The sequence below is a fragment of the Magnolia sinica genome, chromosome 5 (assembly GCF_029962835.1).
Source record: "Magnolia sinica isolate HGM2019 chromosome 5, MsV1, whole genome shotgun sequence".
Lineage (NCBI taxonomy): Eukaryota > Viridiplantae > Streptophyta > Magnoliopsida > Magnoliales > Magnoliaceae > Magnolia > Magnolia sinica.
In genome coordinates, this window is record NC_080577.1 from 99,434,790 (window position 1) to 99,461,075 (window position 26,286).

Genomic DNA, 26,286 nt, shown 5'->3' on the forward strand with positions numbered 1-26,286 from the left:
GGAAGAGCTACGTGGGTCCACCGTGATGTATGTGTTTTAACCATGCTGTACATCTATTTTTCCACCTCATTTTAGGGTACGATAATACATAGCTGATATTTATGTTTTCCCCTTCATCTAGGTATGTGTGACCTAATAAACAGATTCGATGGCAAGTAAACATTACAATGATTCTAGGAAGATTTTAATGGTAGGCGTTCAATCACCACTGTTTCTTGTGGTGTGGTCTACCTGAGATTTGGATCTGTCATAATGTTATACTCGGAATCTAAAATTAACTGGAAAAAAGGATGGACGGCATGGATAACACACATACATAGGCCCCATGAGGGTAACCACAGGCAGTACTAGGGCCCACCATTTGCAACGAACCATGACCGGTGCATGGCGCAAAGGACGAAAGTAAAACCGCGAACCCGCCCCAACCCGAACATCAGCTCCATCGCTCTGTCTCTCTCTTACGGAAGTCCTGCCACGGCGTGTCAGTTCCTCCCACTTCCACGTCTACTCTCAATTGCGTCGGAGCCGCTCCTTCCATCAAAACCCTCCTCTCCCACCTTCCTGCATTACCACTGCTATTCTCATTCAAACAACAACCACAACAACAACTACAACGAAACACTGCTCCTACTCTCCATTTTCTACTACTCCCTGCAACTACAATGACAAAGATACACGTGTACGTCTTGGAAGCGAGGGACCTACCTCCATCCGACGGTGGGCGTACTGATTCCTACGTGAAGCTTCGGTTGGGAAAGTACGAGGCAAGGACTAGGGTCGTCAGGAAGACATCCAATCCCATTTGGAATGAGGAATTCATTTTCAGAGTCGACGATCAAGATGATCTTATCGTCATATCTGTCTACATCGACGGTCCGGATCATCACCATCATCATCTTGATGGACGGTTCTTCAATGGGAGGGCGTCCTGTTTCGTTGGTCAGGTTCGGATTCCCATCTCGACGGTGCTTGCAGAAGAGAAGCAGATGGTTCCGCCCACCTGGTTTTCTCTCTGTCCGAAGCATGGAAAATCCAACAAGACCAACAAGGACACTGGTGGGTGTGCGTCTGTTTTCTTTCTCGTCTTTGATTTTCTCCTCCTCTTTTTCTTCATTGTTTTCTCTCTTTGTTTCTTTCTCTGCTTCGCCGGCTTCGAAAGATGGAACCCCAATTGAATCATCGATGGAATGAGGTGTGTTTGGTTTGGTTTGGTTTTGCTTTGCTCTTTTGCTGAATTTGCTATTCTCACTCTGCTTGCGTGAGCAACCGCAATGGGACCCACCTTTCTTCTGTAGGGCACTCATGATTCTATGGATGGCATTTATTTGGGAGATAGTTGTTACACCATTTTCTTTGGTAAAGAGTTGTTGGATGAACCCTCTTGTGACCAGAATTCAACTTGGTTGGAAAGATAATAAAGTTTCACAGTGAAAAACAGGACAATCGTATTGGGTTTTATACTGAGAAACATATATTAAGATTTTAGTAATGGTACATGGAGAGGGTGCGGTTTTCCTTCCACCTACACTTCATTTTTTCTTTTCGTTTCTTTTTATTTTGCAAATTTTGTACATTGTAGATGATCTATCATTTTAAGTTAATTTTGATGGTGGTAGATGGGAAAACTGATATCATATGCATGTTAAAGGCAATTTGGGATGTGAGTTGTGTGTCCAAGTGTCCCTAAGTGTTCGTTATGGTAAAAACTAAAAAAGTGAAGAGGTCCAAGGGCTATGGCAAAAGCTAAAAAAGTGAAGAGGTCCAAGGGCTATGACAAAAGCTAAAAAAGTGAAGAGGTCCAAGGGTGCTGTAGAGGAGGTGCAAGATGAGAGAGTGCTCAAACAATCAATTGAGGGCTTTGTATTGAAGGATCTTGAGAGGGATTTCAAGAGGGAGATCTCATTGGAGGGGTTTCGTAAGATCGGGATACAAAGTTCTCTCCAGAGCTTGGTCATCAGACCAATTATGAGAGGAAGCTAGGGGCTGGGCTTGGAGATGGGAGGTGTGATAAACCATCTACCTCAACACTAGCGAAAGAGGTGGGAAAGTTAAGGAAATCGCACCACCTCATGTGTAGAGTCAGAAGCAAAATGCTCGAAGCCGATCGAGGAGCGTAGTAATTTGGGGAATCATCATAGGGGTTTGCTAGGAAGGAGTGTTATAGAGAGAAGCAGGGCGGGTATAAATAGAGAGCCAGTTACTGCAACGGGAAGGGGAAGGCGAAGGCTGGGGAGGGAGGAGATGTTAGGGACCGAACTTTGCAGAATGGGAGAGGGGTTTTGCTAGAAACTTTGTGTGAGAGGGAAGTAGAGGGTTCTCTAGTAGGGTTGTAGGGGATTGGCTTCGGGTGGAGAAATCCTGTAAGGTAGCAAAGGGTGTTGGAGGTGGATCCTCTAGGTCATACCCTGTGTTCCCCAGGCCTACCCTCTTCGTCGATAATTTCCCAGAGGAGTGAACGAAACTCAACTTTAGATGGGTTTTCGGGAGGATAGGAGTGGTGAAGAGGCAGTTATTCCCAGGGAGGGGGTTGGGGAAGCTTGGAGGGTTCTCCTTTGTTCATCTTAAGAGGGCGAAGAACGTCCCCTTAGTGGTGGTTGTGTTGCATCGAAGGAGCTTCGACGGTAGGTAGTTGTCAGTGCAAAAGGCCATGTCTAGTCCAGAGATGGTCAATCACGAAGTAGTAATGACTTTGAAAGGAGTTGACTACTGCGGGCCCGCCGGTGTTCGTGCATCACTAGGTGATAGAGAATGCCCGGGAGAGTCTTTAATGGAGTCTGGTGGTGGCCGTGAGGCCTGTAACCACTCTAAAGGAGGTGAAAAGGTGACTGTCAAAAAGTGGGGAGTGGAGGAAGGAGAATATACTCTCAAGCCTCTACCACAGTAGGAGTTCTGGTTATTCCTCAAATCAACGGTGGAGATTGATCAAGTACTACTAGACGGAGCTCTCTTCGACGATTGACCTGTTAAGTGGCTATATCGGTGGGAAGAGAGATTGATGTTTGTGGGTGAGAGAGTGGTACTAGTTTGGGGGAATACCGCTAGAGTTGTGGTTCTTTAGAGCATTTGAGATGATTGGATCCTGTATCGATGAGGTGTTGATGATCAATTCGGCGACGGAGTTAGGATTGGAGGTTAGGGTGGCTTGGATTTTCGTCAAAAGAAAGAGGTTGATAGTGGCTCCTAAGATGATTTTGATCGTGGTGGGGGTGGAAAAGGTCTCCATTCGAGTGGCGAAGTAGGTTCCAGAGGTTGTTGGGAGGCGGTCGGAGGTCGGAGTGGGGGCAGAGGTCATCGGAAAGCCGACTAGGGGGAGCTTTGGTGCAAGCAATGGTGGATGTCGGAACACCGAATCAGGTGAGGGATGTGTGATTCTCTCCCAATGTCTTCCGTGTGATAACCGACGGCTAGTCCTGGGTCCTCTCATAGGGTGATGCATGTCACCTGTGTCGACATCTCAAATGCGCCAACGGAGGGAAACTTTGTTGTTAGGAGAGGCGAGCGATCTGACATGTGTCTTGGATGCCAACCCTCCATCAGTGGTAGCAACATAGGGCGTTAGTTGAGGCGATCGGGATTCGATACATGGCAAGGTGTCGGGGTTCAGTTCAGTGGTGGTGTTAGGTCGAGAGAGCAGGCTTGAGTCCCAGATGGAGGTTCGAGTAGGGGAGGTGATGCCGTGGTGCGAGCATTGGGAGATGCGTGTCTTGCAGACATCATGGTGATGGTGGTGGGTGTCTGTCTCACCACAGAGCCACGTGCCTTGGGTGACGTTGGTTGTGTCAATTTTTTGCTCGTGTGACTTCTCTTCCTTTTATGGCTCGTGTGGGTATTTTTAATTCTCAAGTCACATGTGACCGGTCTCCCCCCTTAAAATACCAAGAGGTTCGTTTTTTTTTTTTCCCCCCTTTTGAGTTCGAGGAGAGCCCTTGCTCTAGGTCAGCTCTTGTGATCTCTGATGACAGGATCTCGTCGTAACTAATGGGGGAGTCGGGACCTAGCAAGGACTTTGAATCTGATGTCTTCAGTAGAGTATTAATGGAGCGTGAAAGTTCATCCGATGCTTTGATGGCGACCCCTTCAATGGTAGGCTGCACTGGCAGGGGTCAAGGCTGTTGGCTCGGTTAGTTAAGCTGTTCAGAGTTGGGGAAGCTCTTGGGGAGGTGCTTGAGGTAGCTCTGCCTCAGGTGGCCTCTAGTGGGATGGGGAGCTTGATCTCACCATTAGCCACTCGAGTTGGGTTTGTTGAGGAAGACAATTTTGGTGATCAAGTGTCGAAAGCTAGAAGGAGAAGATGTCTCAGGGTCGCGATGTACTAAGCACGTAGAATGCTGGATGTCACCTTTAGTAATAAAGTAGAATACTATTATGCCTTGTTCCTAGTTGTGAAGGAGAGGGGAAGCCAGAGATCTCAACAAGCATCTCAGAGGAAAATCCAATGACACCCTAGAGGCCATAGGGAGCTTTTAAGTCTTGTATCAGGCATCGATTTCTTAACTGGGGAGTTTAGGACCTAGGCTAAGAAGGGGAGAAGGGGTAGGTTAGTACCTGAATGAAGATCTTATGTTGGAAGATAGGGGATTGGGCTGCCCACAGAAGAGGGGAAAAATTAAAGATATTTGTAGTAGGTGGAAGCCTTAGGTGATTTCTCTCCAGGAGATCAAGATGCAGGCCATTGGCACAAAGCTTGTGGATTCTCTTTGGGAAGTGAACTCAAAGGAGTGGGTGGTCATTGAGTCTGTTGGATCGACTAGGGGTATTGTGTTGGCTTGGGATTCCAAAATGTGGGGAGGGTCCCTTTTAGTGTCGTTGGTTCTTAGGGATGTCCTGTTAGGGTTCTAGTGGTGCTTCTCGTGTATGAGCCGACCCAAGTCACGAGGAGACATGATGAGGACATTACGTCACGTACACCCTTATGTACGTATCAGACGAAGAGGCGGGCCTCACCACTTTCCCTGTGTTTAGGCGAGTACCCGTGATCGTGCTAAAGACCCCATGTGCATGTGCGAGCATCTGGAAGACCCCACACTGGGAAGATGCACATGGGCTGCTTTATAGAGTGATCTAGACCGTTGGATTGGAGGGACGTGACGATCGGACCATTGGATCACATGGATCACATGATCGGGCCATTGATCGTTGATCGTCCACATCAGTTTTAGATTTTATCATATTTTAAGATTTAGCTTTTGATTATTTTATATTTGGACACATTATGAGTGTTTTGGTTAATTTTATTTAGACTAGGGCTATTTTTGTTAAAGTTCACAAGACGGGGATTATTGTAAATTTGAAACTTCTTGGATCTATAAAAAGAGGGGGGGCGTGTGACCTCCCTCCTATTGAGAATTTCGTGATAAAAAAAGAGAAAAGCTCTTGCTTTCTTTTCCCATCTTCGTGCGATTTGAAAATACTTCCATGCGATTTGGAAGGAAGATTGGTGCGAGGCTAATCTTCACAAATGGAGGTGCGAGGTCTCTATCTATCCCCACACCATCTTCTCTTTTCTTCCCCATCTAGGTATTCTCTTTAGGTTCTTAATTCTCCCATCTCAAATCTTCGTTTTCTCCAAACCCAACTTTTCTATAACCATCCACAATCCAAACCCTAACCGACCCAAACCCATCCTCCCACGTGACACGTGTGACCGTATGGCCACATGTTTGAAACCCACCTGTCCCTTTTGGTTTCCCGCCATCATTATATCAAAACCCCTTCGTCCATCCCCGAAACCCTAACCCTAAACCTAAATTTCCTAAATTTCCTACTTTCCCAAATTACCAAAACCCTAATTTTCACCCTAGGTTGCATTAGGTTTCTTATTTTGAAAGAAACTATATCCTATGCTAATTGGATGTCCCTATATCCATTAGATCATAGTTTCTTTTTATTTAATGATCTTGAGTTACGATGTTGGTAGCTTAGGCTAGGATTATGCATGGTTTTCTTTTAATTTTCATGATATTTGTGATGATTATAGTGATGTTTGTGTGTTTTTTTTTTTTTTATAAATATCTTAATTCGGCTATTCGATCTCACATGTTACTCGATTCATGCATCGGTCCTATATCAAATTTAGTATCAAAGAACAGTTTTAGTGTAGGTGGGTCTATTGTTAATCCGTCTTTGTGGTGAAAATTTTCTACAGAAACCCTTTACTTAAATTTTAAAAATGGTCAGCTCGACTGATGGGGACATCACGCGCACTCACGCCACCCCCCTACGCATGTACGTACGTAGAAGGACCCCACCATCGATCTGGCTCGATGATGACGTCCAGGGAGGGCCTCCTAGCTAGAAGTCAAGTTTTGGTTCAGAAAAGTGGCTCGATAGTCAAGAAAAGCCCACCATGAGATCTCATGATCGTGGCCCACTCATCGGATTGATTTTATATTTTAGGTTTTGCTTATTGTTATTATTTAGACCATCGTGAACGCTTTAGATTTCCTTGTTTGGTTTTTATTTTAGTTTACTTCATCGCTAAGTAATAGGTGTCGCACATGGTGCGAGTTTTTGGGTATATGGTTCTCCCTATAAATAGGCACCCCTTGTAGTTCTTTTCATTCATTGAAGTTAATAAAAAAATTCCTGCTTTATTTTTCTGCTCTCTTCGTGAGTTGTGGAAGAATTCAAAAATGGGTGCGAGGCCCTCCCTTTTCGAAGGGCTAACTACCGTGGTGCGAAGCCACATCGATCCCAATTCACCCCCATCTTCCATCATCTTTTTTTTCATCTTCCCCCACCATCCGTACTTCGAATTTGTCCTTTTGTTGCATTAGATTTCTTTATTACAACAGGTTTCCAGATTTCGGCCTGTAGGCGAGCTGAAACTTCGGCGGAGCACCATGCACAAACCGTACATCGGTTCGAGCTGAGATTTGGGGGTTTTGGAGTCCATCCCTGGCCGACCAGGGCCAAGGTGGCCTTTTTCTGAATAGTGGGCCCCACACACGTGCGGCCGGGATCACACGTATGTCCGTCTGGGCCATTGTTGCTGTCCACACGCGGGATCATCTTTTGGCTCAGGTTTTTATCCTCTTTTATCCTTTCATAGCCGTTTTTTCATGAATCCTAACCCTATATTACATGATCCCTAATTGATTTGCCCCTTTTTATCACCTTAGGGTTCCTTGAATTGAAATTAGGGAATCCCTTGGATTAGGGACTGATTTTTATGCATGAGTAGTTGATTTTATTTCCCTTTGACATCGTTTGGCTTATAATTTTATTGGTCCAGTCCTAGCCTGTGTCGGCTTGGACCCGCATAGATTCCCCTTTAATTGAATGTTTGGATCCTCATGTGGGACGTGGAATTTGTGTGATTGTTTCTGAATTGGTAGGATCTAAGCCTGAAATCTTGCATATCATATTTAAATTTTCATGTCCTGCATCATCGACCCGCATGACCGGCTCTGCGAAGGGGACATATTTCGTTGAGGTAGTCAGTCATTTTTCTAGGTTTTGTTGAGTCCTCATATAGATCTAGGCCATATAGGATTTTTGTGTCGCATCTAGGTTAAGAGTCACATCTAGGGTTTCCTTTTAGAATTTCCTTGTGTATGCCCACTCGTTTAGGACGTGGTTTTGGTTTACCTCCCAATATGAATTTAGAGTAGATTGCCGAGGCCCTTAATGCTATCAATAACTATTTGACGACCATTGAAGCACACAATAGAACCACTGCCACTTAATTAACCGTAACCAATGTGCGCGTTAATCAACTTGAGGCCTCCTTACAGGCAAACCCCAACACTGGGGATGACATTTAATCTCAAGCTGGAAATCAAGTTGATAGGTGGGAGCATGATCGTGGCCAAGGCGTTGGCCGTGGTCGAGCACAGGTGCCACCACCACGTGAAGAGTGTTATGATCTAGACGCAAAAGTCATGAAAGGTGTGAAAGTTGATGCCCCCAATTTTGATGGTCGCTTGGACCCCAAAGCATTCCTTGATTGGTTAGCAGACATGGACCACTATTTTGAGTGGTATGATATGTCTGATACTCGTCGAGTGAGATTTGCCAAGATGAAGTTGGTGGGCCAAGCCAAACTTTTTTGGACCAACATGGAGTGTAATATTGAAAGGAAAGGAGAGCCCACAGTTGCGCATTGGGCCAAGATGAAAGAGGTCCTTAAAGAAAAATATCTCCCTCTTTCTTATCGTCAGAGGCTCCTAGACTAGTGGCAGGCTTTGCGCTAAGGATCCATGACCATTCCAGAGTACATGATGCGATGTGACATTGAGGAGGACCTGATAGTTACATTGTCCAGATTCAGGATGGGCCTCTGATTTTAGATCCAACGAGAACTTTATTCTCTTGATGTTGGTACATTAGAGCACATGTACCAAGTGGTGCAAGACATTGAACACTACCTTAAGGCACCAGTTGGTAAGCGTTATGACTCTTGGGATCCAAATGTCAAGTCTTTCTCTCAAGGAGCTAAGCCTAATGTGGGGAGTCAGTCTAGGCCCCAAATTGGCTCCCAACCCAACCCTGGAGATGTCAAAGGAAAGGGGATAGCGATTGCTAGCTCTAGGGGAGGTGAGCAAATGCAATGCTTCAATTGCTATGGGATTGGTCACTTTGCGCATCAATCTCCATCGAAAGAGAGGAACAAAACCCTAGTAATTGACGATGGTGAGGAAGAAGGAGATGAACAGGGCGATTTTGAAGAAGAATTTTATCAGCCCAACATCAATGGTGCTAGTGATGAAGAAGTAGAAGGAGAAGAGACCACACCACTTGCAGTAGTCAGGTGCGCCTTGACCAATGCTAAGGAGAATGATGATTGGTGTCGGACTACGATATTTTACTCCTATGCAAAATGTGAAGAGAAGAATTGCAAGGTGATCGTCGATAGTGGCAGTTGTACCAATGTGGTCTCCACTAGCACGTTGTCCCGTTTGGGGTTGAAACCTAAACCGCACCCTCAGCCCTATAGAGTGTCATGGGTAAATGCATCTTCCATACCTGTTACCTAGTGATGTCTCGTGCCTGTTAATTTTGGATCTTATTTATATTCGCTGTGGTGTGACGTCTTACCCATGGACGTTGGACACATCATTTTGGGACGACCTTGACTATTTGACCACGATGTGACGATATACGGCCGCTCAAATGCATGTTCATTCATAAATCAAGGCAAAAAGATATCTCTAGTTCCTCTCCCACCAAAAATCAACGCGGAGAAGAAAACTGAGGGGAAGTCCGGTAACCCAAGGGATACGAGGAAATCCCAACCTAAGTCTCTCCATGTAATCAACGCCAAGGAGTTTGAGAGAGAGACTACGGTGGATTTGATGGTGTACGCCTTAGTGGTGAGGGAAATTACACTCGAGGTTAGTGTAGAGGGACCCCCTGAGGTGAAGCCAATTATGGATGAGTTTCACGACGTATTTCCAGAGGACTTTCCAGATGAGCTTCCACCAATGAGGGACATCTAGTATGCCATTGATCTTATCCTTGGGTTGACTCTACCAAACCTTCCTCATTATCAAACGAACCCTAAGGAGCATGCGAAGTTGAAGAGGCAAGTAGATGAGCTCCTCATAAAGGGTTTTATTCAGGAGATTATGAGTCCGTGTGCCTTGCCAGTGCTTTTCACGCCCAAGAAAGATGGCATGTGGTGCATGTCTGTGGACAGTTGGGCCATCAATAAAATCACGGTCAAGTACCGGTTTCCCATACCGCGTCTTGATGATATGTTAGATATGATGGCAGGTGCCACAATCTTTTCGAAGATTGACCTCAAGAGCGGGTATCACCAAATACATATACGCCCAAGAGATGAGTGGAAGACAGCCTTCAAGATGAAGGATGGGCTATACGAATGGCTAGTCATGCCCTTTGGCTTGACTAACGCCCTGAGCACATTTATGAGAGTGATGACCCAGGTGTTGAGACCCTTTGTGGGTAAGTTCCCTGTGGTGTATTTTGATGGCATTCTTGTCTATAGCACATCAAAGGAACAACACCTCCACCATATAAGGCAAGTTCGCGGGGTCCCTAGAACTGAAAAGCTATACGCCAACCTTAAGAAGTGCACATTTATGTCAAAGAGCGTTATCTTCTTAGGGTTCATCGTATCATTTGAGGGCATGAGAGTGGACCTCGAGGAAGTCCGTGCCATAGTTGAATGGCTTGAATCGTGCAATATTCATGAGGTACGAAGCTTTCATGGCTTGATAACTTTTTATAGGCGGTTCATTAGAGGATTTAGCTCCATTATGGCTCCCATTACCGATTGCATCAAGAAAAGGGAATTTGTATGGACTAAAGCTACTTCTAAAGCTTTCAAGAAGATTAAGGGCAAGATGAGCGAAGCCCCCGTCATGCGCCTTTCAGACTTTTGCCTTTCAAACTTTTCTAAAGTTTAAGGTTGCAGGTGACGCATCTGGGGTAAGTATAGGTGGTGCGCTTTGTCAGGAAGGGCACCCCGTTGCTTATTTTAGTGAGAAGTTGAATGAGGCAAAGCAACGATATTCCACCTATAACAAAGCGGTCTATGCGGTCGTTCAATCCCTTGCGCCATTGGCGGCATTATTTATTACCGTAAGAATGTCTTGTTCTCTGATCACGAGACCTTATGTTACCTCAATTTCCAGAAGAAACTAAACCCTAGGCATGCTAAATGGGTCTAATTTTTTCAGGAATACTCTTTCGTTCTTAAACATAAGACTGGGGTCGAGAACAAACCTGCCGATGCCCTTAGTCGTCGGGTGACGCTTCTCCAAAGTATGAGAGTGGAAGTGACTAGGTTTGATCGGCTGAGAGAGGAGTATCCTACATGCTCATATTTTGGAGATTTATATGCGTCAAGATGGTCAGTCAACCGATGGTCACGGGTTTGTCATTATCAATGAGTTCCTATTTAAAGGTGACGGACTTTGCATCCCTCGTATATCCCTCCGTGATTTTCTAGTTTGGGAACTTCATGAAGGAGGGTAGCCGGTCATTTGGGGAGGGACAAGATCATTGCCCTTGTGGAGGATAGATTTTATTGGCCAAGTCTAAACGAGATGTAGCCAAGATTGTTGGGCAGTGCAGGACTTGTCAACTGGCAAAGCAGAGGAAGCAAAATACAGGATTATATACGCCTTTGCCAGTACCCCATGCTTCGCGGCAGGATATTAGTATGGATTTCATGTTGGGCTTACCGAAAACTATCAAGAAACACGATTCCGTATTTGTGGTTGTGGACCGTTTTTCCAAAATGGCCCATTTCATTCCGTGCTTGAAAACGTTAGATGCCTCCAATATGGCTAAGCTTTTCTTTGGGGAGGTAGTGCGTTTACATGGTTTACCTAAGAACATAGTGTCTGATCGTGATGTGTGCTTTATGAGCTATTTTTGGAAGACACTATGACACATGATGGGCACAAGGCTTCAATTTTCATCTGCCTACCACCCTCAGACAGATGGTCAAACTGAAGTTGTCAATACGAGTCTTGGAAATCTGCTTAGATGTCTTGTGGGTGCTCACGCTTGAACTTGGGATACTGTTTTGCCTACATCTGAGTTAGCATACAATAGGTCCATAGGCATGAGTCCATTTGAGGTTGTGCATGAGTACAAACCTAGGAAACCTGTAGATCTCGTACCTGTGTCCCATAGGCCATCTGAGTCTGCATATGAGTTTGCATGTCATATACATTAGTTGTACAGTGAGGTCAGGAAGCGAATTAATGTAAGTAATGAAAAATACAAAGCATTTGCCGATTCTCATCGCAAGTTTCATGAATTTCAAGTAGGAGATTATGTCATGGTTCGCATGAGGCCTGAGCGGTTCCCACATGGGGCTGTTAAAAAGTTACAAGCACGTAGCGTAGGACCATACAAAATAATGCAGAAACTGGGTTCTAATGCGTATGTAATAGACCTTCCACCTACCATGGGAATTAGTTCTACTTTTAATTGGAAGATCTAGTACAATACAAGGGTTCTTCCACTTTGCTTGTTGATCCATCCACAGACCCTCCCACAGACCATGACCTAGTCCTAAATCCATGGCCCTTACCTGACCAATCATCCGAGCCATTACCACCTTTACCTTCCTTGCCTACTTGAAGCGAACAGATAGAAGATATACTAGATACACAAGTAGTTTCCACTCGACATGGAAGATTTCAAAAATTCCTTGTCAAGTGGAAGCACAGGCCGATCTCCGACAGTACGTGGATTAAAGAGGACGAGCTAAAACATTTAGATCCAGACATTTTGGAGTACTACAGGAGTTTTAGTCCGCCAAAGGCGAACTCTTCTTAGCCGAGGAGAGTTGATGAGGACATCACGTCACGTACACCTTCATGTACATATCAAAGGAGGATGCGGGCCGCACCACCTTCCTTGTGGCTAGGCGAGTACGCATGATCGTGCTGAAGACCCCACACTGGGAAGATGCACATGGGCTGCTTTATGGAGTGATCCAGATCGTTGGATCGGAGGGATGCGACGATCGGACCATTGGATCGCATGAATCACATAATCGGGCCATTGATCGTTGATTGTCCACATTAGTTTTAGATTTGATCATATTTTAGGATTTAGCTTTTGATTATTTTATATTTGGACACATTATGAGTGTTTTGGTTGATTTTATTTAGACTAGGGCTATTTTCGTTAAAAGTGCACAAGACGGGGATTATTGTAAATTTGAAACTTCTTGGATCTATAAAAAAAAGGGGGGTGGGGGGTGCGGCGTGTGACCTCTCTCCCATTGAATTTCGTGATTAAAAAAATAGAAAAGCTCTTGCTTTCTTTTCCCATCTTCCTGCGATTTGAAGATACTTCCATGCGATTTGGAAGGAAGATTGGTGCGAGGCTAATCTTCACCAACAGAGGTGTGAGGTTTCCATCTATCCCCACACCATCTTCTCTTTTCTTCCTCATCCAGGTATTCTCTTCAGGTTCTTAATTCTCCCATCTCAAATCTTCGTTTTCTGTAAGCCCAACTTTTCTATACCCATCCACAATCCAAACCCTAACCAACCTAAACCCATCCTCTCACGCCACATGTGTGACCGTACGACCACACGTGTGAAACCCACCTGCCCCTTTTGGCTTCCCGCCATCATTATATCAAAACCCCTTTCTTCCATACCCGAAACCCTAACCCTAAACCTAAATTTCCTAAATTTCCTACTTTCCCAAATTACCAAAACCCTAATTTTCACCCTAGGTTGTGTTAGGTTTCTTATTTTGAAATAGACTATATCCTATGCTAATTGGATGTACCTACATCTATTAGATCCTAGTTTCTTTTTATTTAATGATCTTGAGTTACAATGTTAGTAGCTTAGGCTAGGATTACGCATGGTTTTCTTTTGATTTTCATGATATTTGTGATGATTATATCGATGCTTGTGTTTTTTTTTATTAAATATCTTAATTCGGCTATTTGATCTCACATATTACTCAGTTCATGCATTGGTCCTGCATCAAGACAACTTTTGGGAAGAGCTCGATTTAGTGCGCCACAGGTTCATTTTTACTTGGTGCATAGGGGGTGATTTCAACGTGACAAGATTTAGCTTTGAGAAGTCCAACAGGGCCTATATTATGTATGGTATAGAGGAGTTCTTGTTGTGGGTAGACCGACATGGGTTGGTGGATCTTCTGATGGTGGATGACAAGTACCCCTTGTAACACCCCGAACATTTCAATACCCGTGTATTGAAAGTTCTCAAGCGTTACCAATAAGTTAACATAATATGTACACGCGTACGATACAAATCTAACTATCCTAACGTTACATCTATATCCTGACGCAAGTCTAACCATTGATAATGATCTCCAAGCAATAGGACCAAGCTATCTGACTGTTGATTTTAAGACAAGATCATCCATTACGTGATTTGACGTAGGCACCTTCCCTTGAATGAAGTGGCGAATAACTCCCTATCCGTAATGGTCCAGACGCAAGTCTATTTGTAAGAATTGTTTAGAAGGATGCATTCAACCATGTAGAATCATTGGATTTCACAAAACTCTTAGATTGGCAATAACTATGAAAATGCCATTAAACTAGACCCCTGAATTCTAGATCACGTAGTTCCCACTATCCAATTAATGTGAAATTTTATACCATGCCTAGGAATCCAAATTTAACTGTACACATCGAATTTCAACCCTTGGATCATTGTAAAAGAGACCCAATCGACAGATCAGCCCTCAACCGTTGATTTTGGTGTCCATCGAGCGAAGAAAGGTCCTGGGTAGTTGTGGTAGGGAATTTCCCTTCATCTGTGTCTGTATGATCTTATGAACAGGATTGGATGATAAATAAACATCACTGTAGGGCTTAGAAAAGTTTCAACGGTGGAAATCACAACTGTTTCATGTGGTATGATTCACTTGACCATAGGATATGCTTCAACTTTGGGCTCAATGCCTTAAATTAGATGGAAAAACAAAGGAACAGTGTAGATTTCTTAAGAGCAGCACTGTGGGCCCCACACTTAGCGTGGGTGTGTATAAAGAGTGGTGCACTGGGCCAGAAGCCCGGGTCAAATGGGCGCTGACCCGACAGAATTCGAAAGAGAGGAGGATTTCCTGCCGTTCGCAAAGTGAATGGACCTCATCCGCTAAAACAAGTTGTAGCCCACTAGCTGTGATCGGATGGTCAATTTAGACCATCCATCTTGAAGCCAGGGCAAACCCAACCACACCTTAGGTTGTTTCGCACATAGGTGAGGTCTCTCACACACACAAGACCGGCGACAACCGGACTGCTCCCGAAGCTCTCGTTACGTTCCTCCTGTTTTTGCATTTGGAACATGAATCCGACCGTGACAAGAACGCATAGTGGGACCCACCATCATGGAATGAGGAACGAATCCAAGCTGTTCATCATCATTCGCTGCCCACCATCCCTAACCACGACGGAGTAAACTGCTCTGCATAGGGCGATTGTGGCCACAAAGCAGTTGTTTCTAATATCCAACACCACTAAGATTGAAGACCAGATCATGATCTGAACCGTCCAAAGATAGGCAAAGGGATTTCCGATGGAACATACGTTGACCATAGGGATCGTAAACCGGAAGGGAATCCCAGATATAAACGGAAACAACACCGTTCCACAAGAAAGTAGGGAGTTGAGTGTGTCCGTCTCTCTCGGTTGCAAAACGAGCTGTGTAGGTCTTACGCCATTGTTCTTGCTGCGTAAATTGACTTACGTAAAAAGTTTTTTGAGTTTAGATCGAGAGCTATAAAAACCTAGCAAGGATTTGAGAGGAGAAACAAGATCCGATCAGAAGGAGAGAGGGTTCGTGTGGTGTTGCACTACGTCGAGTGCCACTCCATCCTGCCTCAACTCGTTGACGAGTTGGGCTGAGGCTAAGTCGAGTTGGAAAACAAGAAAAAGAGAGACTGCAAGAAAAGAGAGAGAGAGCAACAACCAACCTTACCGGACGTGGCAGAAAGGAAGAAAAAGGAAAAAGAAAGAAAAAAAAGAAGAAGAAAGAGAAAGGAAAGGGAAGAAAGAAAGAAAGAGAGAGAGAGAGAGATCGTGTGATGAGTAGACTTGCATGGGCCAAATTTGAGTCGAGTGAAGGTGAGGGTTTATCCTTTAAGCTTACATTAATTTAAGTTGTTATATTTATCTTGCCTTTTACATGCCTTCTTGTTACTACAAATCCTTCCTGCAATCATATGTTTTACCACCAATTATTTGCCCTTTGGGATTATAATGTAATGTTAATTACGAATGATCTTTATGAATGTATGTGGGGCGATGGATGCAAGCCTTGCCCTTGCCTTTATTAATTTATTGAGTTGGTTATTACCACTCTCCTTATATTTGAGTTGGCCATTGCCACTCGTCTATTTGTTGAGTTAGCCATTGCTACTATTCTTTTATTAAGTTGACCATCGTCTCTCTCCTCTTTATTACGTTGGCCTTTGCCACTCTTCTCTTTATGTTATTGGCTTTGTGCTATCTATTTTTAAAGGGCGCAGGCATGTGTCTTGATATTCCTGAACTCCTATGATTCACTGGATTTCCCTCTTTGGTGCAAGTATTATGTTGGGTATCCCTCTTCTAGCGATCGAATAAATATCGTGGACGTAATGCGTTTTCGGTTGCGGCCTTGGGGCGACACGTAATTCCATGTTTCATGGGTGATGGTACACAAATTGGTGTATGTAAATCGTTACATGTGTTACATCAATTCTTTTCTTTTGGGGGTTGGGTGTCGCATTTAGTCGTTCCAATCCAGTCTTTTCTTTTGGGGGTTGGATGTCGCAATTAGTCGCTCCAATTCGGGTTGCGTGATTCCCTTGGTCATGTGTTGTGTTCGTCTTGGGATAATAGCATAAATCCATGTTAAACGTGGGACACGCCGGCGAATCTCCTAGTATGGGATGCGGGGCGTGTCGGATAACTATAATCGTATTCCACATTGTGGCGATCGCTAAGTGTGATAAACCGCATATACTTTGCTAGGCATGCATCTCATATAGATTGCTTGTGCATTGATACCTTTTGTAGCTGTGGAGTACGGGATGTATTAGAACCTTTACATTGCTTTTATAAATCTCTTGAATTATTGTTAATCTTAAAGGATGACCATTACTATAAGTAGGGCATTGACCCTCTCCCAACCGTACAGATGATGCAAGTGATGTACAGATTAAAGACCTAGAGGACCATCTTCCTATGTAAGATCATACTGAAAGAATACGAAGATAGTTTTATTATTTAGTTTTATACTTCTGCTGCGAACTCGATTAATGTAATAAGCTTCCATTGAGAAGGCATTTGATTATTTATTAAATTTCTTTACTCTAATGAAATAATCAATACAGTTGATTTTATTCTCATGAATGATTACCTTCAGGAATATACCTGGATGTGATCCAAATGGAAAAAAAATAGTGCGATTTTTAAAGCATCCAATTTATACATCATTAACACCCGGTTCTCACGGGCATGAGTACAAACTCTGGTCGTGAAAATTTGGGATGTTACACCCCTGGTCCAATTGGCAAGATTAAGATAACAATCTCCAGTTTAGACAGATTTATGTTGTAAGTAGGGGTGTACATGGGTCGATTTGGGTCGAACTGGGCTAAACCCGGCCCGGCCCGGTCACCAGCCAAATCCAGCCCGAACCCGGCCCAGCCTCCGGGCCAACACATCAAGCTTGAATCCGGCCCGGTCAGCAATCGGGCGAGTTCGGGCTGAGTTCGGGGCCAGTTTCGGACCTTACCAGAGAACCTTGGGCAAAACGCCCTTGCCATGATTGGGAACCTCTGTTTCACGCTCTTCGTTCTAGGGGTCTTGATTTTCACCATCATCGCTGCAACTTACTAGCCCGAAGATCCTCTTTTCCACTCGTCAACCAAAATCACTACCTTCCTCACTTCCAAAACAAATGTCACATTCAAGTCTGAAGAATCTGTCCTCAAGACAGGTGAGGATTTCATGGCCCAATTGATTGTACAAACCCAAATATCTTCCAGTTGATGATGAGGGCCGCCATAGAGCATTTTAAGGACATCCATTTCTATCGATTTGGGAAATCTGCTCGTGGATCAAATGATAGCAGCTGCGACATGGCATGGCGGTTTAGACCTAAGGAAGGGAAAACTGCATCGTTTTACTAGATCCGAGAACTGCACTTATACTGTTGTTGGGATTGGGGATTACCATACAAGTATGAATGCGAGGAAAAGGAAAAAGAATCAAAAGCCAGGATTTGAGAAGCAGCCTATGCCTCAAGCTAATTTGCCCGTGGTTGGTGAAGCAGTAAATGATACCCTTCCGGTGATTGTTTCCGAGGGTGCATTTAGTAAAGGACGGTACTTGATCTACACAGGCGACGGGGATAGATGCAAGAGCATGAATCATTACCTGTGGAGTTTCTTGTGTGCTTTGGGTGAAGTTCAGTATCTGAACCGGACCTTGGTTATGGATTTAAAGATCTGTTTATCTTCGATGTACACTTCTTCAAATCAGGACGAGGAAGGGAAGGATTTTCGGTTCTACTTTGATCCTGAGCATTTGAGAGAATTTGCATCAGTCGGGCCGGGTTAAGCCAAATCGAGTCGGGTTTCGGGCCGAGTCGGGCTGAACTGGGACAAATCCGAACTCGGCCCGAACTCAGTTTCGGGCCGAAAAAAATGGCCCTTCCCGACCTGAACTCAGTTCCGGGTCGGGCCGAGTCGAGCGAGTTAATCGGGCTAGCCCGGTTCGTGTACAACCCTAGTTGTAAGTGGATTGGGTCCATTGTTCTCTTTGAGAGGGTTGCCAAAACTTGTTTCAGACCATTGTTCTTGTTTGTCGGAGCCAGAGGTGGAGAGTTGGGGGTCAAAGCTATTTAAGTTCGAGCTATCATGGCTAGAGGTGAAGGGCTTTGTTGACCTAATCAAAGAATGGTGGAATTCCTTCACTGTGGTGGGATTTGCCGGGTTCCAGCTCAGTCAAAAGTTGAAGCTTCTTAAAGGCAAAAATCATTTTTCTTGGAAGAGAGTTTTTAGGGAGGCACGAGGGGGAGATGGATGATTGGCTGAATGGAATTCATGCCCTCAATATAAAGGCGGAAGAGTCAAGTTCTTAGAGGAAGAAAAGAACCGTAGGGTGTGGCTACTCAGGAATATTCAAGCCGACTTAAGGAGGAAGAGATCAAATGGAAGCAATGTAATATTGGCAGTGTTGTTGTGGACGGTAGAAGAATTGAGGAGAAAAATCAGGTGTGCGTATATGTGGTCAAATTTTATAATCTCTCCTTATGGACGAGGGGTGGGAGTTGCCCTTGCTGGATGATCTCTAGATCCGTGGTCTTTTCGACATTGTCGCTGCATCTATTCAGAGGCCGTTTTTGGAGGATGAAGTAAAGGCTCTGCTGTAAAGTCTTTATGAAGGGATGAGGCCCCGTGTCCCAATGGCTTCCTGTTGGTCTTCTTTCAGGAGTTTTGGGAAATGGTTGAAGGGGATATCGTGAGCTTCATATTGGAATTCTACATAATCGAGTTAGGAGCATCTTTCATAGCCACAAATCCCGAAGGTCACCAAAGCGAAAAGCTTAAAAGATTTCAAGCTGATTAGCTTGATTGGAGGTCCGTATAAGATCCTAGTTAAAATATTGGCTTTAAGATTTTGGGCTGTTTTGGCTAGTGTCGTCTTTGAAAAAACCGAATCTTGCGTAACAGATACGTTCCTTCATCCACCTTCTCCATTTCTCACCACGCCTAATCCTACTAAGTATATTGTCTAGAAAAGTCCAGTCGTCATGGTCGTAGGCCTTTTCAATATCCAGCTTACACACTAAGCCATTTGAACCCTCCTTAAATCTTGAATCAATGCACTCATGGGTCATGAGGTCACAATCTAGAATCGGTTTACTCGACATAAAAGCACATTGGTTATCTAATATCACGCTACTCAAAACCAATATGAATTTGTAAGTAAAGGTTTTAACAAGGATTTTATAGGGGCCTCCAATCAAACTAATAGGCCTGAAATCCTTAATATTTTTTGCACCTGACACCTTTGGGATGATCGCAATAAGGAGGTGCGAATATCTGCCAACAGGTGGACCCCCTCAGCGAACTCTGTTATGAAGCACATGATGTCGCCCTTTGCTGTATCCCAAAACAATTGGAAGAATGCTATCGGAAAACCATTCCGACCTGACGCCTTATCACTGCCTAACGACTCAATCGTACCTTTACCTTCTCTTTAGAAAAAGGGGGCTCCAAATTCTCCACCTGCTCGTTTGACAATCTATGGTAGTGTAGATTATGTAACCTCAACTTTATCCACTCTTCCCTTGATCGCATTCTTTTGTATAAGTTTATCACTGCCTCGCGTAATCGATCCTTTCCTTAAACTCTCCTCCTATCCATTTACAAGCTGGATAATTTATGGCATCTAGCCCTAGCATTAGCGATAATGTGGAAAAGTTTTGTAATCTTGCCCCTCTTCTTCAACCATACCATTCTGGAATTTTGGTGCCACTTGATTTCTTCTTCCTTTAATTGGTTTCTCTAGTCTTGAGACAAATTAGCCCGAACTCCTTTTTATTTCTTCGATAACTTAGAAATTTCTTCCTTCATATCTAACTCCTGAAGTCCCACAAGGATGTTCCTGATCTCCCACCCACGAGACCCCAGAACCTCTTTCTTCTAAGTATGGATTTTGTTTTTGAGCATGCGTAATTTTTGACACAACTTAAAACCGATGTAACTCGCCACTTCAAATAAGCCCCACCAATGCCTTTAGTAGATTCATGATGGGGACATTAGAGGACCTACTCGGGTGTACCAGAGATGGGTGCAACCACCCACATCAGCGCAACTCTCTTTGTGGAAGGGAGACGAGTTCTAGATGGGACCCGCCAGGCTATTTTGAAGAGAATTGATGGGGACATCAAATGACCTACTCGGTGTACTGGAGATGGAGGCAACCACCCACATCCACGCAACTCTCTGTGGATGGGAGACGAGTTCTAACCCTAGTGGAGAAGATTGAGAAGAAAATAAAAGAGAAGCTCTCTTGTGTGAAGGTAGTTTTCCTCTTTGTTTTTAGGGTTTGTGAGAAATCCTTCATTCTAATTGAATCGTGGAAGAGTAGACGCTTGTTTGGTGGTGGATTCCCTAAGGTGCATGCTTCCTCTCTCTTCTCCAACAAGGTATTCCTCTTCTTCTTTTTCCCTTATCTTTTCCCTTGCCTTACAACCTTTCTAAACCTGTCAAAACCGTAACCCAATATTTTTGATTGTGTAAATTCCAAGTGTTGCATGTATTGCCAATGTATCGATATCGCTAATGTATTGCCAATATTTTCAACTGTGTGCTTGTATTGCCAATGTATCGGCGGTATTTCAATAATATCGCCAATGTATCAATATAGCCAAAAATCTGTTTATTAAAAAAAATTCCATTTCATTTCATTTTTATTTTTATTTTTATAGGTGCATGGTTGTATGATGAAATGCATGTGTTGTATGTGTGTATATGTATGCATGGATGGATGGATGGATGTATGTATCATGAATGTATGTTTGTATATATGTGCGTGCATGGATGGATGGATCCACCATTTTCCCCATGTTTCCTCAATGTTTCCCTAAGTCAATGATACATGCTTTTATGAAACTTATTATTTGATTCCTAAATATGCAAATATGCATCAGTTTTGCTATTATTTGATTCTTAAATATGCAATAATGTGTATTCTAGTATCTCCTGAAGTAATATTGAAAAAATCCACCAATTTGCCCATGTTTCTCAATGTATCCTTGAGTTAGTGTTACATGCTTTTAGCCCCCATTAGAGAGAAACGTATTATGTGTGTCTTTTTTTTTTTTACAATTATTTGATTCCTAAATATGCAAATGTGTATTTTAGCATTTCCTGAAGTTTCATTGAGAAATTCCACAATTTCTGTGTTTTCCCAATATTTCCCTCAATCAGCAATACATTTCTGGGTATCAGCAATAACATTGGCGATATTGATACATGTTTCTGTATACGCAGCCAGTGATGCATGTAAAGGATATTGATACCACGAACACTGGAGATATGAACCCCCACCTGTGCTAAATAATCAAACGATACAATTCGAGACCCTAGGGACCTGAATAAGTGAAATATTCGTAGCTCATTTAAAATATAAGCTAACCCCAAAGAGGTGTATTCTGAGGAGGCCCATGCAATTGCATTGAGTCCCCTTCAATCAATCTGCACTTGGGAGTTTTGCATAATGGCGCAATCTTGCGGCAGCACTAATGGATGGAAAAATGTTTTTTTTCCCCTGTTTGAAAGTGCTTATGCATGTAGGCTTCATAATTCATGCTGGGATAGTTTCTTGATTTGATTTGGTACTTCGTGGGGAATGTTTTCTTTTCTAAGATTTCATCATCCATGGTTGCTTGTCTGCTTATGCACTCTTTCAGCATTTAACAATGATCAGTTTAAAAATAGTGTTTAGAAGAATGAGGAATTCTAGGTGTATGACTTGTTCTTCCCTTTCTATATGTAACTTCAATATTCTATTTGATCACCATGAAATGACCTGATTCTTGGGAAATGCAGGGAAGATTTTTCTTACCATGTCCTTATATGGGAGAAATAATGATGATGGTATCATCCATTGTTCTCCTACTTGCGTGAGACTCACTGACAATGTCAACTCAGAAGAAATGGAAAACCCAAAAGAAGCATCTCATGAAATTCTGAGTCACACAACTCCTGATGCAAAGATGAACTTGGAAAAATCAGCACCTGTCCCACAGGAAAAACAGTCAGTGCAGGCACTTGCGGGCCGTTTAATGCAGAAACTTCTTACTAAGAATGGGGAATCCTACACAAGTGTTTCGAGTAATCATGATTCATCTGAGTTTGGCAATACACTCTCTGATTGTGGGAATAACACAAGTGAACCTTCTGCTAGCTGCACCTTTGAAGAAGCCATGGAAAGAATGCGGTCAGAAGATGAAGAGCATGATGAGATGCCAGAAGATCTACAAGGGGGTATCCTTGTTGATCAGACATATATGATTTCATCCAAAGATTTGAACACATTTCTTTTTGCACCCAATTCACAGTTCAGGAAAGATCTGGCACAAGTGCAGGGAACCATGGACATGCAAGAAGGTTCATGGACATGGGAATGCGGCGAGATTTTACGTTTAAGAAGAGTTGTTACCTACACAAAGGCTGCAACAAAGTTAGTGAAGGCTGTGAAAGCTGTGGAGGAGCAATCCTATCTAAAAGCAGATGGGAAGGAGTTTGCAGTCTTGATGAGTGTGAGCACACCTGATGTCCCATATGGCAACTGTTTCAAGATCGAGCTGCTCTACAAGATAATGCCTGGGCCAGAATTGTCTTCAGGAGAAGAGTCCTCCCGTCTCATAATATCTTGGAACATAAACTTCTTTCAGAGCACGGTTATGAAAGGAATGATTGAAGGAGGGGCTCGGCAGGGACTCAAGGAAAGCTATGAACAATTTGCTAACTTGTTAGCTCAGAATATTAAACCAGTGGATCCTGCAGAGCTCCTGTTTGATAAGAAGCAGGCACTGGCATCATTGCAAATGGAGCACCAGTCAGACTGGGAATTGGCAGTGGAGTACTTTTGGAATGTGACTGTGGTTTCTACCATTTTCATGGGCTTGTATGTTCTAGTGCACATTCTCCTATCAGGTCCTAGCACACGTCAGGGGCTGGAATTTAATGGTCTTGATTTGCCTGACACCCTTGGGGAGTTGGTCTCCTGTGGAATTTTGGTTCTTCAAGGACAATGCATATTTAATATGATTTCTCATTTTCTACAGGCTAGACTGCAAAGAGGTATTTTTTTTTTCTTATTTATTTTCTTTCTGGAACTTTTCTGACACTCAAGTTTGACAATTTGAAGTGAGATCAAAGTGTTCTTTATCTCTAGTTGCTGGCTTTTGTTCAATCACCATGGTAGCCTATTATAATTTTGGATCATGATTATGGGTTTCAATTTTAGACTAAGGTCATGAGGGAGGAAGGGGGCAAAAAGTTCAGATTAGTTCATGATAGAACTGGTTACACTGTCTGCCAGAATATCCGGCTGGATGGTTAGGTGGTTCATTAGATGGACTAATCGTATCTCTATACATGTCAACTGGATGGGCAGGGTTATATGGCCATGTGGTCATATAGAGACCCTCATATACTGCCTACTTAAGATCAACCCTCCATTACCTTGGTTGGGGACAAGCGCATGCATGTGTGTGTGTGTGTGTGCAGATATAATTTGGGGAAGTGTAAAGATGGGGATGGGGTGCATGCGTACGCGTGCATACATGTGTGTATGTGCATGAGTGTGGAGATATAAATTTTGGGAAGGTATGTGTGTGCGCTTGCACACACAAATATAAAGGTGGTGGTGTGGGTGTGTGTGTGCACGCGCGCGCGTATGTGTGATGCACAGATGGCATCGAGCAGATAATCCTAACCATCATGGCATAGGCAAAATCACCCAATCGTCATCTGAAATATCAATGCAATAGGTCCCATTATGGATTGTATATGATTTCATAACTTCTAAATGACATGTGGTTCCACTAGTTATTGGTTGGGACTGTCCATTTGTTCCACACCATTATTGCCTAGCTATGATGCATAGATCACACGGATCGGATTGGATGATCCTAACCATCTGATCAATATTATGAAAAATGGTGAGCAAAGATCAACTAGGTTCATCATCATTTTAAAACATCTATCAATAGGCTCCACTGTGGATTGCATGTGATGCAAAAGAAGCACTTTGGTCAGATGATGCTCCCATCTGTGCTATGGCTCGTAAAAATTGGATTGTTTCTGGCAGAGTGTCCAACATTCAAAGGGTTAGTATCATCCGATCCATGCGATGCATTTTTTTTGTGTGTGTGTCATGGCCTGCCAATAGTGGTGTACAAGGAGTGGACAATTTGGATTGATGATTGGGTGTATCATGTATGATGTGTGACTAAGTATTAACGGGTTTGGGCTGGGTCAGATCTAGCCCTTTGACACACCGCTAGTGGTAATGTTGTATGTATTAGTTACTTTTGATGCCATTCTCTCCTTTTCCATAGGTAGTGATCATGGAGTCAAAGCACAAGGTGATGGATGGTTACTTACAGTGGCTTTAATTGAAGGAGAGAATTTTGCGTCTGTAGATTCAGATGGGCTTTCAGACCCTTATGTGGTTTTCACATGCAATGGCAAAACTAGAACAAGCTCTGTCAAGCTTCAAACTCGCAATCCTCAATGGAATGGTAACATTCTGAATTACTTGCTTACTTTTGTTTAGACACTTGGGTATTTGAGATGATTGGTCTACCTTGTGATCATCACTTTTTAAGTGAATTCATGTGCAGAAATACTGGAGTTTGATGCAATGGAAGAGCCGCCATCTGTCTTGGATGTGGAAGCTTTTGATTTTGATGGTCCATTTTATCAGGCTGGCTCTCTTGGGCATGCTGAGATCAATTTTCTAAAACACACATCTGCAGAACTGGCAGATATATGGGTTCCCCTTGAAGGCAAACTGGCACAAGTATCTCAGACGAAGCTGCACTTACGAATTTTCCTAGACAATAGTAAAGGAGCTGAAACTATTAGAGAGTACTTAATGAAGATGGAGAAGGAAGTTGGAAAGAAGGTAAATGGATCATAATTACCATGGTGTTCGTGTACATCCTAAAACTGTTTCTCTAACTGCGTAATTCCCATTTTCCAGCTAAACCTTCAGTCGCCTCAGAGGAATTTGACGTTTCAGAAGCTGTTTGGGTTGCCACCAGACGAATTTCTCATCAATGATTTTTCATGCTACTTGAAGCGCAAGTTACCTTTGCAGGTGCTATTTGTTTCCATTGCATGTTGTTGGAAATGTAAACCAAACTATAATTAATTGTTCTGTTTCTAGGTTGGAAATGGAAACAAAACCAAACCATTTTGTTTTAGGTCACTAGCTATTTTGATTGAGTTTGGCTACAAGCTTTTTCACTTAAAGATCATTGACTTTCAATAGTATAATGTGCAAATATTTAAGTTTCCAACTTTATATAGGAGGTTATTATACAATTCTCATTTCATTTATCAAAAAAAAAAAGAAAAAAGAAAAAAGAAAGAAAGAAAGAAAAGAAAAGAAAAGAAAAGTAAAAAAAGAATAGAAAAGGAAAAAAAAAGGGAGGCTTAGCGTGGGTGTTTCTATAATATGCATGGTTTTTCATTTTGTACGAGTGGTGCTCATGGTTCAGAGATCCAAACTGTTGATATGATGGTGGGTGCTATTTATTTACACTATGCATGTACTTGGAATTGTAATCTGATCCAAAATTTTGTTGTTCAGTTTTTGGGTAGTTGGATAGTCAATTTAAGTTACTAGGTATTTGGGTTGGGTTTGGACTACATGCTTTTCAAGTTAAGATCTTTGAGTTTGGAGTAGAATAATGTGCATGGTTTTAAGTATTTATTTTTGTTCGTTTAAGAGGGTACTACACAATACTCGACCCAGGTTTTTCTATAGCATCATTAGCATTTTCCAGTTTGTGCTAGTGATGCAGAACATGAAAATTAGATATGATGTGCAAGATTTCAGGCTTTAGATCATAATAATTTAGAAACAATTACAATAATTCCACATCCCACATAAAGTCAAGCATTCAACAAGGGGAATCTACGAGGGTCCAAGCCTACACATGTTAGGGCTGAATCAATTAAAAATTATAGGCCAAACAATGCTCGAAGGATAGTAGATTCATCCACACATGCAGAGGATTATTTCCCAATCCAAGGGATTCCCACGTTTCAATTTGGGAAAAC

The 26,286-nt window shown here is 43.0% G+C and overlaps 1 protein-coding gene across 3 annotated transcripts in view; it reads left to right on the forward strand.

The window, feature by feature from the left end:
• The first annotated feature begins 470 nt into the window (after positions 1 to 470).
• The window catches only part of LOC131246417 (C2 and GRAM domain-containing protein At5g50170-like), a 40,262-nt gene continuing 14,446 nt past the window's right edge, over positions 471 to 26,286 (forward strand). For all 3 annotated transcript variants that reach the window (XM_058246522.1, XM_058246524.1, XM_058246523.1), the window contains exons 1-5: positions 471 to 1,056; positions 22,036 to 23,292; positions 24,555 to 24,737; positions 24,840 to 25,123; positions 25,202 to 25,318. In XM_058246522.1, coding sequence (XP_058102505.1) covers positions 663 to 1,056; positions 22,036 to 23,292; positions 24,555 to 24,737; positions 24,840 to 25,123; positions 25,202 to 25,318 — 2,235 coding nt within the window. In that variant the 5' untranslated portion in view covers positions 471 to 662. The remainder of the gene's footprint in view (positions 1,057 to 22,035; positions 23,293 to 24,554; positions 24,738 to 24,839; positions 25,124 to 25,201; positions 25,319 to 26,286) is intronic.